At 37.1% G+C, this 16,840-nt stretch overlaps 1 protein-coding gene across 8 annotated transcripts in view; it reads right to left on the reverse strand.

Annotated features, from left to right (window-relative positions):
* Positions 1-3,208: 3,208 nt before the first annotated feature.
* The window catches only part of LOC124615282 (protein hu-li tai shao), a 444,989-nt gene continuing 431,357 nt past the window's right edge, over positions 3,209-16,840 (reverse strand). For all 8 annotated transcript variants that reach the window (XM_047143165.1, XM_047143337.1, XM_047143425.1 and 5 more), the window contains 2 exons: positions 8,735-8,876; positions 3,209-4,926 (listed from right to left, as the gene is read on the reverse strand). In XM_047143165.1, coding sequence (XP_046999121.1) covers positions 8,751-8,876 — 126 coding nt within the window. In that variant the 3' untranslated portion in view covers positions 3,209-4,926; positions 8,735-8,750. The remainder of the gene's footprint in view (positions 4,927-8,734; positions 8,877-16,840) is intronic.

Here is a 16,840-nt window from a genome sequence, read left to right on the forward strand (position 1 = left end):
CGAAAGTACTGATAGCCTTGGGAGAACTAGCCATGACAAAACTCTTCCATATGGTGAGCAAGATGTATGAGGCATGCAAAATACCCTCAGACTTCTAGAGGAATGAAATAATTTCATTCCCAAAGAAAGCAGATGCTGAGAGGTGTGAATATTAATGACCTGTCAGTTTAATACATCATTCCAAAATTATAACGTTTATTCTTTACAGAAGAAGAATGAAAAAACTGGTAGAAGCTGACTTCGTGAAAGATCACTTTTGATTCTGGAGAAATGTAGGAACACACTAGGCAATACTGACCCTACAATTTATCTTCAATGATATGTCCAGGAAGATGATAGGTCTTTGAATGTCTGAGGATTGCAGGGGTATAATACAGGGAGTGAAAAGCTGTTTTCTACTTGTACAGAAACGAGACGGCAGTTGCAAGAGTAAAGGGGTATGAAAGAGAAGCAGTGGTTAAGAAGAGAGTGAGACATGGTTGTAGCTTATCCTTGATGTTATTCAGTTTGTGCATTGAGCAATAAGTAATGGAAACAAGAAGAGAGAGATAGAAAAAATACAAATGTCAACACTGGCCAATGACATTGTAATTCTTTCAGAGACAGCAAAGAACTTGGGAGAGCAGCTGAATGTACAGTTTCTTGAAAGGAGGATATAAGACGAATGCTAACAAAAGCAAAACACAAGATAATGGAATGTAGTCGAATTAAATCAGGTGATGCTGAGGGAATTAAGATTAGGAAATGATGCACTTAAAGTAGTAAATGAGTTTTGTTACTTGGGCACCAAAATGGCTGATTATGACTGAAGTAGAGAGGACAAGACATGTATACTGGCAACAGCATGAGAAGTGTTTCTGAAGAAGAGAACACTGAATATACATTTTAAAAGCGGAAAATAGTAGCAAAAGGATAGTTGCTACTCACCATGTAGTGGAGATGCTGAATCGCAGACAGGCCCAACAAAAAGTCTGTCAGGAAATAAGCTTTCGGCCAACAAGGCTCTCCATGCTACTGTATCCTGTGCAAGCTTCTTCATCTCCCAGTACTTACTACTCCACCCTACATCCTTCTGAATCTGCTTAGTGTATTCATCTCTGGATCTCCCTCTATGATTTTTACGCTCCATGCTGCCCTCCAATACAAAATTGGTGATCACTTGATGCCTCAGAACATATGGTACCAACCGATCCCTTCTTCTAGTCAAGTTGTGCCACAAATTTCTCTTCACTCCAGTTCTATTCAGTACTTCCTCATAAGTTACGTGATGTACCCATCTAATCTTCAGCGTTTTTCTGTAGCACCACATTTCGAAAGCTTCTATTTTCTTCTTGTCCAAACTATTTATCGTCCATGTTTCACTTCCATACATGGCTACACTCCATACAAATACTTTCGGAAGCGACTTCCTGACACTTAAATCTATACTAGGTGTTAACAAATTTCTCTTCTTCAGAAACACTTTCCTTGCCATTACCAGTCTACGTTTTATATCCGCTCGACTTCGACCATCATCAGCTATTTTGCTCCCCAAATAGCGAAACTCATCTACTACTTTAAGCATCTCATGTCCTAACTAATTACCTCAGCATCACCCGATTTAATTCGATTGTGTTCCATTATCCTTGCTTTGCTTTTGTTGATGTTCATCCTACATCCTCCTTTCAAGACACTGTCTGTTCATTCCATTCCACTGCTGTTCCAGGTCCTCTGCTCTCTCTGACTGAATTACAATGTCATCAACAAACCAGTTTTTATTTCTTCACCATGGATTTTAATTCCTTCTTCAAATTTTTCTTTTGTTTCCTCTACTGCTTGCTCAATATATAGGCTGAATAACATCGGGGATAGGCTACAACCCTGTCTTATTCCCTTCCCAACCACTGCTTCCCTTTCATGCCCCTCGACTCTTATAACTGCCATCTGGTTTCTGTACAAATTGTAAATAGCCTTTCGCTTCCTATATCTGACCCCTGCCACCTTCATAATTGTCAAAAGCTTTTTCTAAGTCTACAAATGCTAGAAACGTAGGTTTGGCTTTCCTTCCTCTATCTTCTATGATAAGTCGTAGGGTCAGTGTTGCCAAGCATGTTCCAACATTTCTACGGAATCCGAACTGATCTTCCCCGAGGTCTACTTCTACCAGTTTTTCCATTTGTCAGTAACAAATTCGTGTTAGTACCTTGCAACTGTGACTTATTAAACTGATAGTTTGGTAATTTTCACATCTCTCAACGTCTGCTTTCTTAGAAGATAAAATTACAGAAATGATATACAAGTTGGTTACATCACTTACTGCAGGTTGGCAGTACTGTATGTGGAATTCAAAGATTGAGAACTGGTGAGGTAGCACAGCTCGTAAAGTGCAGTAAGCCTGGCCACCTGCAGATTACTTTTAGCATTGCATATTTTTCATATTTTATCGCAACTACTCAAGCTTTCAAATTATAAAGCAACAGATTCATTAATTCTTTCAAACTTTTGTCTTTTAGCCCAACTGCTTTTCTTACTATCCTAACAGCTGAGAAGAAGGCACTACTACCTGTCACAAATATTTTCAACGGAACAATTATGTTACTTGTTCAAGTGTTTGATTATTCATTGTCAGGCTGTAACAAGACATAGATAAATCACGGCTGCCCATTTAAATTTTGGCAGAACAGTGTATTACAACTAAAGTCCAACAAAGACCACTATCATGCCAGTAAATTACTACTATTTTCACAGATTCAATAGTAACAATAAAGACATTAGTAAGTTCAAACTACTGGTGATGCATTTTGAATAGAGGATTCAGTGCTTCTTTGTAGTTTGGGTTCTGTACTTGTTTGTGGTTTCAAGGGCAGTGGAAAGTTAGCATTCTTTCTTTTTTAGTATCTTTGTTCTGGTTGTAATCACCATATTTTAACACCACTATAAATGATATGACAGTACTCTTCTTTCTTCATTCATAATCAGACATTATATATATTCCTGTAACAAAATGCATACAGAAACGATTTGTGTAGGGGTCTTGCCCTTAAATCATCATCTTATGCTCATTTACTTCAATCTGATTTAATGGGAAGATGTACTTAAAACTCTATAACGTCATATATAGTAAAGTTATCTTAATGTCAGGAATATATACACATTTACATTTCATTAAGTCTTATTTGACAGATATAACAGGAACAAAAAGAAAATGGGTGCAGAAGAATTTATTTAATTTGTGGAGAAACTTACTTTATTCTGTTAAGCTGGCTCCCAACACAAGTACTTGCAAGGATTATAACTCTCTTTTGCTTCAATCAAAGTCCTGATTTCCTTTCACAAAATTTACCACTTGAAATGAAGGCCAAATTTACACAGCAGCTCTAAAGCACCACAATATTAATTCAGTTTCTAATGCTGACACAACACTCACCATTTATCACTTTCTGTCGCATATAAAGATTCCCAAAGTAAATTACTGATTAAATTTATTTTACTGACATTTTTATACAAAAATGCAAAAGCACTTCCAATAAAATACATCCTATTTCAAACTTGCAATCACAATATTTTAGAGATTAAGAAAAACAATGATTTGCTTAGTTTTGTACAAGAATGGATAGGATGATCATCAGAAGTGCAGATTTTGAAAACTATCCCACAATTTCTTGGTATTGAAATAGTGACATAGAATGACAAAAATATACAAATAATCATTTACTTTTTTCATTTTTGTATCTCTTTTGTGGTGCTGTTCTGAACACAGTATGAGAAGTCTGTAACATCACATGACAACAACAAGCATTTCAAGCAGAACTTTCACATAGTGTAATCACATTCACTTTAGACAAAGTTCTTAAATACAGTGAAACAATTTTATCAAAGCTTACAAGATTTTCTGAAGGCTTCCATACCATTTATTGTAAAATACATAAATCATCAAAAATTAAAAACATGCTGATATATCCAAAGTCAAGTTACACAAAAGAAGTCAATAAAATCTAGAAAAATCACTTAACAAAACAATACAGTATTATAATATTTTAAACAAATGACAAACTATAAAAGTCTACTTCACAGTGTAGATTGCCACTAAAAGTCAATGTCCTGCAAGTTTTTTACGGAGGAAATTATCACATTCACTCACATTTTTCACATACAATTGAGTTTGTTCAGATTTACAGTTTACATTTCAGAAGTGACAAGTTTTGTCATTTTTTGTTTTGTTTTCATATATAGATAATATCTGAATATATTACTTACACTAGTCATCTAGACGTCAAGTAATAAAACATTTGCGAATTTAGTGTACGTAGCAACAACCTTACGTCCTCTTTCCTTCTTTTTACATGACAGCAAGTTGTGAATCACACAAAGCTTGTGAAATAACTGTCAATGATACAAAGACCTAACATGATTAAGATTTTTGCATCAAAATATAAATTTAACAATGTAAACAGTACAGGGGTGCAGACATCTGTCACAGTACACTACCGATCAGATTAATACAAAACAGTATTGTACCTCTATGTTTTGTGCACCACTATATATAAGTCATATTCCAAGAATAAATGGTGCCAAAACAAAGTTTAAAATATTAAAAGCTTCTGAGGCAGTAAATTTCATTTACAAGACAATATTTTCTTCACGACAAAATTCAAGTTTTACATGTTTACTTTCTGTACACATACATATTTCAAAAATAAAACAACTTGTAAAGCATGCTCACCATTATTTCAAATAATGCTGCATGAAGAAAGCAGTTAGCCCTGGCAGAGAAACTTCTGGAGCATACACACATGCACACTGATACACCACCAGTTTATGGACATGCAACATCTGCTCATTTAACAGATGTTCACTGTCAACAATTAAATGCTAGAAAGTATCGTGGCAGTAATGAATCCGCTTGGAGATGGTACACTTATTTTGCTGGCTTCACCTTGGCAGTGTCTAAAAGGCAACAAGAACAGGTTCCCATCAACAACGGTGAAGAAAAATTAGAAGTTATTAAATTATACTAAGAATTATACACCTATAAACAAATCATTTTTCTATTGTGAAAAACATGTCCATAATTTCTAATAAACTGCATTTACTCAAAACTGCCCTCCTCCTCAACATGCTACCAGAAATGATTTCAAATTCAAAGCGAATATTAGTCTCAACAATCATATTTATGTTACAACATTTAACACAAGATAGCTTCAGTGCCCAGGTGTCTGCTGTCAAGGTGGAGTGGACATGTGCTCAAGACACAAGCACAGACCTTAGTCTCTGTGCCACTAGAGTGGGAGTTGGGATGCTGCTAAGGCTGCAGAAGAGGTGCATCTAAATTGTGAGGTCACAGGTTGTTCAGTTGGCATGGAGTGCATTGCTGCTAAGGCTGCAGAAGAGGTGCATCTAAATTGTGAAGTCACAGGTTGTTCAGTTGGCATGGAGTGCATTGATCTTCTCAAAGACTGCCATGCTCTGAGGTCAAGGTGTGTTTCCAAGCCTTACTTACATTGGAATCCACTGCCTTTATTTGTCAATTGATACTTACAGATTCTTTTAAAACATAGTACCAGAATATGTTGGCCTGTTCCAACAATGTAGTTTGATTAACTTGCATTTCCCCACATTCGCACTGGATCGCACAGATTCTTGGCTTTCTGAGTTGTACATCATGTTTAACATACCTCAACAAAACTTTCATCTTGGACTATCAGGTGAAATACACACCTAATGTTACATTTCTGGAGTATTCTTCCAATTGGAGACTACAGGATCATGGGCCAGTGTGGGAAAAATGTACGCACGTCAGACTACCCAGACAGTACATGAAGATGCATCAAGCACAAGCACCACACAAACGAAGAACGACCAATAAAGTAAAAGATTGCAGAGTGCTCCATCTTCTAAAGACATGACATGACACACATTTGGTAAAACAAGCAACACATTCCGGGGTAGTATTTTAAAATGAACTGTAAAGATCCAGCTACGTGAGGAAATGGTAAAAACCGATGGCATTTTTCCGATATGTTCTACCTCCTCACCACGGATCAATTGGAATGAAAGTAAATCTAATCAACTAAATAAGGTTTCAGATCCAGCCTTCCACATGCTCAAAGCACCATGGAAGTTCGGGGAGGGGGGGGGGGGGGGGGGGGAGGCAGTGTGTGTGTGTGTGTGTGTGTGTGTGTGTGTGTGTGTGTGTGTGTGTGTGTGTGCCACAAGAACTAAATGACTGATATCACACCAGGTAGACACTCCTCCTCCACGTCTGCAATGTCCTCACTTCTATCGTGTAAGTACAGTGACTGAGGGTTGTGACTTGTATCCCAAACACACATACCATATCTACCTCACTACCAGAGCCTCACCCATGTACTGCAAAACCAAGTTTGATGACAGGAGGGAGGGGAGGTATGTAATACAGCGCCCAGCAGAAGACAGTCAGTCATCATGACTGCTCAAAGATGGCAACACGTCAGACTGCCAAAATATCATATCATTTGGACAATGTCATCAACTGATTGAACACCTGAGAACATTTTCATATCATCATATGCCAGGAAATAAAACAACAAAGTTTTTTTCCAACTGTCTCTCGTAGGAATAGGCCAGAAAATATGTATCACCTTTTGTTCGTTTGCTACAAAACTGTGATTTTGGTAAGCACCTGGCACTAAAAGTCGTCACTAAATTTTGATTTCAAACCTCATGCAACATTTAACTACAAGAAAGAAGATTAGGCTTCTATACCCTGTTGATGATGAGAACATTAGAAACACAGCAGAAGGGAAACTGTTGTGTCACTTCAGGGGAACCATTCCAACATTAACCTTAAGTGGTTTAGGGAGCTGTACTCACTAATGTCGCTCAAATGTATTAACAACTTCCCTGATTGATTGCAAAGTTGTCTGAGGTCTCAAACACAACCAGCTATGATGCACACACTTTAACTTGGTTGATTTTAGAAACAGGTACAAAAAACAAAGAAAACAATTCTCGCCTGTTCTTTGTGCTCAGTAGAGTGTGTGTACCAAAGCAGACGTGACAAACTTACCTAAAAAATGTTAAATTGTTTCATAAATTTGAAACTGAAATTCAATTATACAATTACTTGTACAATAATGATACTTCAATGATGAGACTTGCTGCTATTAATTGTTTAAGTGAAATAAAGGATTCAACAATGGCTAATACAATGCTTCTGTGCACCGTATTGTTTGGCAACTACTGTTGCAGTGATATAAAAAACACTGGTGTCCAAAATTAATGATTAGAACTAGGGAACCTACATGTTAAGAGCATGAAAGTACAGATACTACAGAACTCCATGATGTCCAATAACGAACAAGGGGAGAATGCAAAATGAACTGTACGTCAGTTTTCATATGTGGGTAATTATATAGCATGAGCAAAGCACGTTTCACATATTGAGAGATGCCTCCATGGTAATTCGCTGTCATTTCAACAAAGTCACAAGTAGCTGTCACACTGCAACATCATCATTTTGTCACTGCTGGATTTAAGTAGCTTTGAGTCTACTGTAATTTCTGTGAAATGTAAAAAAAAGTCAAGTGATTTTTCACTTAGGTTTTGGAAATGTAGTAATATACTTGTGGAAAATATTTCTAATTAAAATGATTGCTTCCTTTACAGTCCTTAAACACAAGACAGATGGTTTCGTCAACACTTACTTCAGGCAACTCTGCTTACCTTATTTACAAACCAAAAACACATTTAAAAATAAATAAATAGATAAATAAACAACCAGACAGTACTCGCAAGCTTTCAGAACCGTATAGTCTGTACCTCAGTTTAAGGGAAACCTGTGAAAATGAAAGTTACCAATTACAACTACATCTACTATCTTTGATCTTTTATGTATATTTCTACCAATTCCACAAAGCGTTGCATATCCCAAGACAAGTACGGGTCACCCACCTGTCTTGCTTGATTCAAGACAAGTACGGGTCACCCACCTGTCTTGCTCGATTTGAAGTTTATTTAAGAAATGGACACCTTTAAGTTAAGAATATTAAAATTTTTATGGCAGTGACATCTTAAAGAAGTGACACTGTCTTAGGTTTTTGTTTCCCCATGAAAAAAATCAGCTTTAAATAGAATGTAGACAAACATATTAGGAAACTTGAATCTTTGCTTGAGCTCTGAAAAGTGACAATAACATCAAATACATTAATGAGGAGCTGTTGAATACTTTTGTAGTTTCACTGCACACTCAAAGTATGTTGTTATTTATTGTGGATAACTGCTGTGATGGTGATTACTTATTCATGATGCTCAACACTGTAATTATTAGCACTCTTGCTACAATAATTACATGGAAAGCTAAGTGCTATACAAATAATGGAACAATCCCTCACATAGTTGAGATGCTGACATGTCAAGAGTGCCCCCCCCCCCCCCCCACACACACACACACACACACACACACACACACACACACACACACACACACACACAGAGAGAGAGAGAGAGAGAGAGAGAGAGAGAGAGAGAGAAGGGGGAGGGGGGCAGTGAGGGAGGTGTCAATGTGCTATTTTTCATCATACCCCTGTGCTAGTTAGCTATGAAGAAGGACACTGTCTAAAAACTAGCTAAATAATTTCAGTCTTGTTCATGTGCTCATCAACCACTCATTTTATACATAAAAAACAACAGCCCCACATATTTTGTGTGATGGAAGGAATGAGTGCCTCTAGCTCCAAACACAATAAAAGTACAAAATTCACTACATCAAACTCACCTATCTGAGTTACTACCTATGCTTCAGCCATCTTCTTCTTTTCCTTCTTTTTCTTCAAGAAGGAAGGTGTCCTCAAACCTTTCTTCTTCTTCTTATCCTTTTTCGGTGATTCCTCTGTTGAAATATCTTTCGTTGGTGATCCCTGCAACATAACAGATAGCATAAGTAGTTCATTACAAAAGACAGGAACCTAAATTTCAAGACTTATTTTGTAACCAGAACTAATTCTACCATAAAGAAATCAAGAATATTGATTGTTTGGTCCCACTCCTTCAGACTCTAAAAATATAAAAACAGAGAGGTATATCAAAATTCAGTAGAGTTGTAAAAGCAACAGTGGAACATTTCAACAAAATCTTCAGTCACCTATCACAGGCAAAAACATTTTGCCTTCCTATAAAAACATATATTACAACACAAGTTCGATCTTTTATTTTGTTGTAAGTACACAATTTATCTGCACTGGTTGATACAATTTTTGAGTTAAATGGGCTCTCAGCAACCGCACTTAAATCTTCTCTACTTCATGTTACAAATGAAGGCTTCATACAGCAAAAGAAGATAAAGAAGTACACTGCTATAAGATGTAATAGGGCACAATTGCATTTTTATAATCTCACCAGAGCCTTTAGGTTAGTAGTACAGTATTTACAGACCGAGCTACCAAACCCAACAGGTACGCAAGGTTTTCAAAAAGTAAATTACACATGTTGTCTCATGCTAAGACTATCACGTTGCAAATGTTGGGAATTGTCAGAAGAGAGTACATGTTCCGGGTTTTCTGCAGAGACAGTTCTGCTGAAACACAGGAAACAGGTGTTTGACACTGTGCGACTGAAATGGCGGAGCAACTGGAAGTGTACTCCAAAGTCGAAGTATATGGGACAGTACAATTCTTGTGGGTGAAATGCCTAAATTATGCACAGATCCATAGAGGTATTCTGCCAGTATATAGACCAAATGCAATGCCATTCCCAAGCATAGTGAAATAGTGGCAACGACCACACAAATGTAGACTATACTCTTTGGAAAGCCCATGAAATTTCCATCTTGCTTCAAGCTGAAAGAATATCTCAGTGGAAAGAGATTTTCCAGTGATGAGAACAATCACACAGTGAGTCTCAAACTGCTCCATGAACAAGTTGCAGATTTGTCTCATGAAGGAATAGAATGATTGGTAGAATGTTCTGACCACGGTTAATGAAAATAGTATCATGTATCTGTATAACTTTGAAGTGTAATGTACAGAATTCAATAAAAGTTACTTGGCCTGCCTTAACAAGTGTAAATTTCTTTTTGCCCCTCATACTACCAGTTAAACATGCTCATATAGTCATTTATTACTTTTTATAAAAGTAATGCAAGTTATGAGAATTAAGTTGGCAGGTGTTCAGTTACGAAGGAAGAAATGGTAGCAATAGTTTCCAAAATTGTAATGAATCTGCCACTTGGAAGATATAATGAGGTGCAGCTTTATTTCATCAGCTACAATGACAACTGCTGTAGGATCATGATACCCTGACCACAGAGACATCTACTGATGCCTTCAGGTAGTCCAGAGTCCACAGCCTGTTGCTCCCAAAGTGTAGAGATCTGATAACACATTTATTTATGATATGGTGGAATTAATAATGAAATCCATGAAAGAAAATAAAGCAGTTTACCTTAAGTGGTTAAAGAGGCACTCAAGCACTTGGTACAACATAGTAGTAGACGGCTGGTGAGAGACAACATCAAAAGAGGGAAACCTCTACATTACTTACTCAGTGAACATCCAGAACACAATGGAGAACTGAACAAACTCACACTGAGATGTACAAAATGCACTCCATGCCAAAATAAATCATGGGAAATGACAGTAAAATGTGGATTCTCTTTCCAACAACCATTTAAATTATAAAGAGCCACAACTATCTCAAAATTAGCATGTTCCTTACAAGAAGACAGGTGCATATCTGTGGAAAGGAGTAGGAAAAGCACTACTACTAATCACTGATATAAACAGATTATCCCCATGACAGGAAGGGTCTGATTCTGCAACTGTTGTTCACCCAATGAAAAGCCACTCCTGTTGCTTAGTTAAAAATTTAACAAGTCCACAAAACTTATTCCAATTTCTACAAATATATTAGGTCACTTACACTACATGAAAGTTATACTGCAGAGAAGCCGTCAAATGCTACTTTTCTGCGGTGTAACTTTCAGATACACTTGGTAACAGCCTAATGTAAAGGCCAAAACCAGTCATGTAGGATTAATAAAGCTCTAACTATGCAACTAGAGTGGCTTTTTGTTAATAATGTCATTACATTAAAACATTTCACTTATTTTTATTATTACTAAAATCCTAGGCATCTGTGGCACACTAAATGTGAGTGTGATAAAGATTTTGGGGAGGGGATGAGGGTTATAGTAAAAAGACCCCCATAACCCCAGATTCACACCTGCAAGAAGCAGACATAAATGTAATCTATGGAAAACTGACATTCAAAATGAATGTGTGTGTGTGTGTGTGTGTGTGTGTGTGATGCAGATAACTGTGACTAAGGTATAAAATAACTATATACTAAACATAAAAAATAGTTGTAAATGACTATTGTTTCCCACAAGTAACCAACAAAATAAATACAAACAGCAATGTGACTTCAAACTTTCCTGATGGCAAACCCATGAAGAATATTTACAACATAGGCTACAGCAATGTTCGCTTATGCTGCAAAAGACTGACTAATGGTCAGATCTATTCTATACCAATAAAATGCTTCCAACTACAATGTAACAAATGATTTCCCCTTTAATTTTATAAAATCCAAAGTAAACTATTTCAACTAAGCAACATTAAATTGTAAGTGCTTGGAAATGCATACGAATGTATACACACTATAAGCTCCAAGTGAAAAATTCTCAGGGATCAGATAAATTCAAAACATTTGATTGGTCACAAACAATGACAAATGTTTGTCCACTTGACTTTGCACAGGAAGCACCTTCTGCGGTGTCGACTCAAATACAAAATGCTAACATAGTTGCATACTATTATTTCCTCCTGTCTTGTGGAAAAAGTTAGGATAACTTAGGAAAGAAAGTTTATAAAGAAAGGTAGGTGACGTTTTAACGTCTTGTTCACAAAGAAATCTTTAGACATGGAGCACCAGGTGATTAATAGCGATACTCTTTTGTTGCTTCTTGTCCTGTCTCTTACATTTCATATACCGTTAATTTTGTTGTCGGTATTACTTATTTCTAACGAAAGATGTTGATTTTTAATAATTTTTCTTGTAAACGTGTTAACTCTGCATGAAACTTGCAGCGTAAAATTCTCTCTGTTAGGGAAAAAAAAAATTCCAACACATGAGTTACCACGTGACAACAGACGTGACACACCCAGAACTTTGCTACGACTGACAAATCTTTTACTTTGTCTTGTAATACATGTTAATCTACTGCAGGATATTCTGGTTACGCGCGAATGAACCCACTTTTAAGTCGGCCGATAGTGGAAATTAATTTAATTGAATTTTCATAAAACGGACGAGAACAGTTCGTGAACATGACCGATTCACGTCCAATCCATATGATTTCACATCCGTTAAATTTCTGTAACTACCAAAATAAGGACACTGCTTCGACAAGTTTCTTAATTAACCTTGCATTAACATACCAGAATGTCGTTCGGGATAGCGCCTTCAGTACTGAAAGGCTTACCAAATAATTATTTGAAAGAATACAGGCTGCTTTGTTTCCACAAAACGTAATTCAGTCGGCCGACTATAACACCACATGCGCGACCAAATATGCTAAACTGTCACACCACCGCATATACTCTTGCTTGCGATTTTACTAACACATGATTTTTTCGATCATCCAACTAGTAAAATAATCTTTCATATGCGCCTAGCCTAATACGGAGATTTTAGAATTTCCTCATAGACATACAAATACTAGGTTAACACAATAAAGAAATTGTGGTTCATTTTTTATGCTGTATCAATTTTAACTACGTGCTAGAAGTTTCAATTCAAATTCTGCTATCGCGAGTCTTACATCACAGAACATGTCATACCATGGGGACATACACAGCGAAAACACTTATAATAGCCCTTGCATATTAAGCATTGCAAAATTCATAGTTTCTGCAGAAAAAAAAAAAAAAAAAAAAAAAAAAAACTCCAAGTTCTACGGTATTTTGATACTTACTTCAGTACGCTTCAACAAATATATTATTTTTACGCTTTAATGAAGAATTATGCGCACTGCAAAATTGCATGTGCTTCTGATTTTCCATTAAACAATGCGGCGTATTACGAACGTGACGCAACAATAGTCTTTACGACTTTGCCGTATCTTTGCAGTGCTACCAATCTACGTGGCCCCTGTATAATCAACGTTATTCCTCAGTACTTCTGGATTTGCATTAATTTTTAGCATGTTTTTATTTCCGGTAAAACCGAGCACATCCGAACTTTTAGAAACTTCTTGCACTACCTAATAATTATTTTGCCATTTGTGAGCAGTACGGGTAATATCCTTGCCAGTCACTTATTTCTAGACTTTTTGTTAACCTATTAAAATGACTTCATAGAAAAATTAACAATCATTCTTGTGGGTTGCTACAAACAGGTCGCCGGCAGCCACAGCGGAGTTTCACACAATCCACCACGTTTGCTTGTGTATCTCTGGACGGTGTACGAACAAAATTTGAACAACTGATTGCGCGCACACCAGCGTCATCCCGATCAAGAGGTATAAAATAAAAAGATGCATTATATGCTGTACTACAAATACAATATGTCCACCAGTGACCTTGTGGCAGTCAGCACGTTAACGGCAAATTTCACGAATTTTTGACGCTGTTTTTCATACCGCTTCTGTATGTCCTGCATGCATCACAGCAGAGCAGTTACTAGGGCAGCAGCATCTTTACGCTCACTTTTCGAAGCAGACTAAATGCTGCATAATATTATGGGCCATTCTTTGTGAGTCGTGTGGCGCGAACATCAATAATGTTGCACAGCTTTATTGTGCAATAATATTAACGGTTTGCAGTTACAGGCGCCATTTTAGTTTCCCACAATTGCTTCTCTCATTCTTAGTTCTGCCACATTTGCGTTTAGAATCACTGCAAATCTTGGCCAAGGAAATCAGTAAGTTGATATTTTCATACAATAACCTGTGGAATAACGTTCTGGGGTAACTCATCTTTTCTTCATAAACTTACTGGAAGAATTATATGTTTTTTGTGCTTACCCAGGATCGCTGTCTGTATAAGAAGTTAGGTATTTAGACAAATTCAATGTATATGTGTCTTCATGAAGTTTGTTGTAACTAATCCACTGCAGTTCAAAACAAGCAATGATGTACATAATTACAATACCAGAGTGGAAAATGACATTCATCACTTCACATCACGGTTGTCTTTAGTGCAAAATGGGGAACACAATGGCAATTTAAATTTCTGATAACTTACTCAGTTACAATTTGATAACTTACCCAGTTACAATTTAAATTTTTGACAACTTACCCAGTTACATAAAATGTCTGACAGCAACATGAAATTTGAAAACAAACTGAAAAAGTTTCTCCTTGACAACACCTATTCTGTAGAAGAATTCTACTAAAAAACTTATTAATGTTCAACATGTAACCATATTTAGGACCTACAAATTAGTGTAAATGTTCCACGGAACATGAAAACAACTGAACTAATCTGTGGAAAGTGCATAGTTTTCACAGAAAACGTATAGGTACCATTAATCTGCACACTATTTATAAGGTGTTTTCGTTGACAGATTCTAGTTGTACTATATCTGATTTATGAACATATATAGGCAATGTTTGTTTTTCTTATATCTAAAATTATTTGATTCCAATGACAACTTGCCAATCATTTTCTTCACCTTTGTTGCAAAAGTAATTGTTCTCTATTGTTTACATGAAAAAATTATTTTATATATACGCAGTAACAATAACCATGCAAACAGCAACTAGCATGGCCAATGTTAAGGTGGTTAAACACTCAATTGCAAACTAGTATGTTCAAGCACACTAATCCTTTTCGTCTCCACACAGTGTAAGCAGACCTGAGCAAACATCAATTGATTATCACAGTGTATTGCACTCCCATTACTTTTAGTTATGAGAGGAAATTATGGTATAAAGACAATTTATGAAAAATATTGTGAAAAAACAGGATATGCTGGAGATACAATTCCCACCTGTGTAGTTCTGAGAAACTTCTCCCACAAGGGAGTATTATAATGGTAGGCATAGTGAAGCAGCAGTTGAAGTTCATTTGTGTTGCAGTGCACAGCATATTTGGCAACTAGATGGTCAAGTTTGTGGTTGGCTACAGTTGGGCGTCACCATTCATGCAAGTACACAGTTAGTTACCTGTCATGCACACAAAGATCACTACGCAGTAATTGCAGCATAGCTGGAATATAACATGGCTGCTTTCACAATGTGGCCCTGTCTTTTATGGTCTAAGAAATGCCTGTGACTGACTGCAGTATAATGTGCTGGCTGGTTGGGTGGGTTTATGACACACGTCTTGCACCGAAGTCATCGACAAGGGAATGGCCCACAGGATCATTGAGGGGTGGGCAGCATAACACTACTTTGGGTCATGCAAGTAGGATTTTGGGCAGGATATACCTCATCTCAGCATGACAAGAGATAGTCGAAGCCGTGATGAAGGGTGTGGTTGAGATGACCAGAAATGTGACAGTCAGTGACTGATCAATGGGTTTCCTGCTATCAGAGGAGGAGATGGCACAGGTGATTTGTTCGTGGATGAACTGGATAGGATTATTGTCTGTCAATAAACACTCTGGTAAGGTCGTCAGTGTATTTCAACATCTACTGCCTTCGTGCAGATCCGGTGTCCGCAAGCGGAGCTGTGTGGAAGAGACTTTTGGTATGGAATGGGAGACAGCTGTCAAAGTGGAGGTACTGTTGGTGATTGGTGTGCTTGATATAAACAGACATAATTATGGATCCATCTGAGAGGCGGATATCAGAATCTAGGAAGGTGGCTCATTGAGTTGGGAAGGACCAGGTGAAGCACATTCGGAAGCAGGTTTCGAGTGAGAGGTCAGACAAACATGTGGTTCCTGAAGAATGGCAGCAATCCTTTCAGTAACTGCAGGGGCAAGATTGATTGATCTAGACTTGTACCATATCAACCAAAACAACCTTGCTGTGCTGGTACTGCAAACGGCTGAAGGCATGGGGAAACTACAGTCTAATTTTTCCTGAGGGCATGCATCTCTATTGTATGGTTAAACAGATGATGGCAACCTATTGAGTAAAACATTATGGAGGTAAAATAGTCCCCCATTTGGACCTTGGGGCAGGGACTACTCAGGAGGAAGTCATTATTCGGAGAAACAAAACAAACATTCTACAGATCTGAGTTTGGAATGTTAGAGTGCTTGCTCACGCAGGTACATTAGAAAATTTAAAAAGGAAAATGGATAGCTTGAAATAAGATATAGTGGGTAGGAGGAACAGGACTTCTGGTCAGGTGAATACAGGGTTATAAATACAAAATCAAATAGGGATAATGCAAGGATAGGTTTAATAATGAATAACAAAATAGAATGCAGATACACTACTATGAACAACATAGTGAACACGTTATCATAGCCAAGGCAGACACTAAGCACAACTCCCTACAGTACTACAACTTTATACAACAACTAGCTCTACAGATGAAGAAGAGATCGAAGAAATGTATGATGAATAAAAGAAATTAGTCAGATAGTTAAATGAAATGACAATTTAACTGTGATGAGGGGCTGGAATTCAATAGTAGGGAAAGGAAGAGGAGGAAATACGTGAATATGTACTCCCGAAGGAAAGGAATGAAAGAGGAAGCCGCTTGCTACAATTTTGGACAGAGTATAATTTTATTATCACTGATACTTGGTATAAAAATCATGAAAGAAGGTGGTACACGTGGAAGACACCTGTAGACCAGAAGGTTTCAGACTGATTGTGTAATGGTAAGACAGAGATTTTAGAAGCACATTTTAAATTGCATGACATTTCCATGGGCAGATGTGGACTCTGACCACAATTTATTGGTATGAACTGAGGTTACAA

This window comes from Schistocerca americana, chromosome 1 (assembly GCF_021461395.2).
Source record: "Schistocerca americana isolate TAMUIC-IGC-003095 chromosome 1, iqSchAmer2.1, whole genome shotgun sequence".
NCBI classification, from domain to species: domain Eukaryota; kingdom Metazoa; phylum Arthropoda; class Insecta; order Orthoptera; family Acrididae; genus Schistocerca; species Schistocerca americana.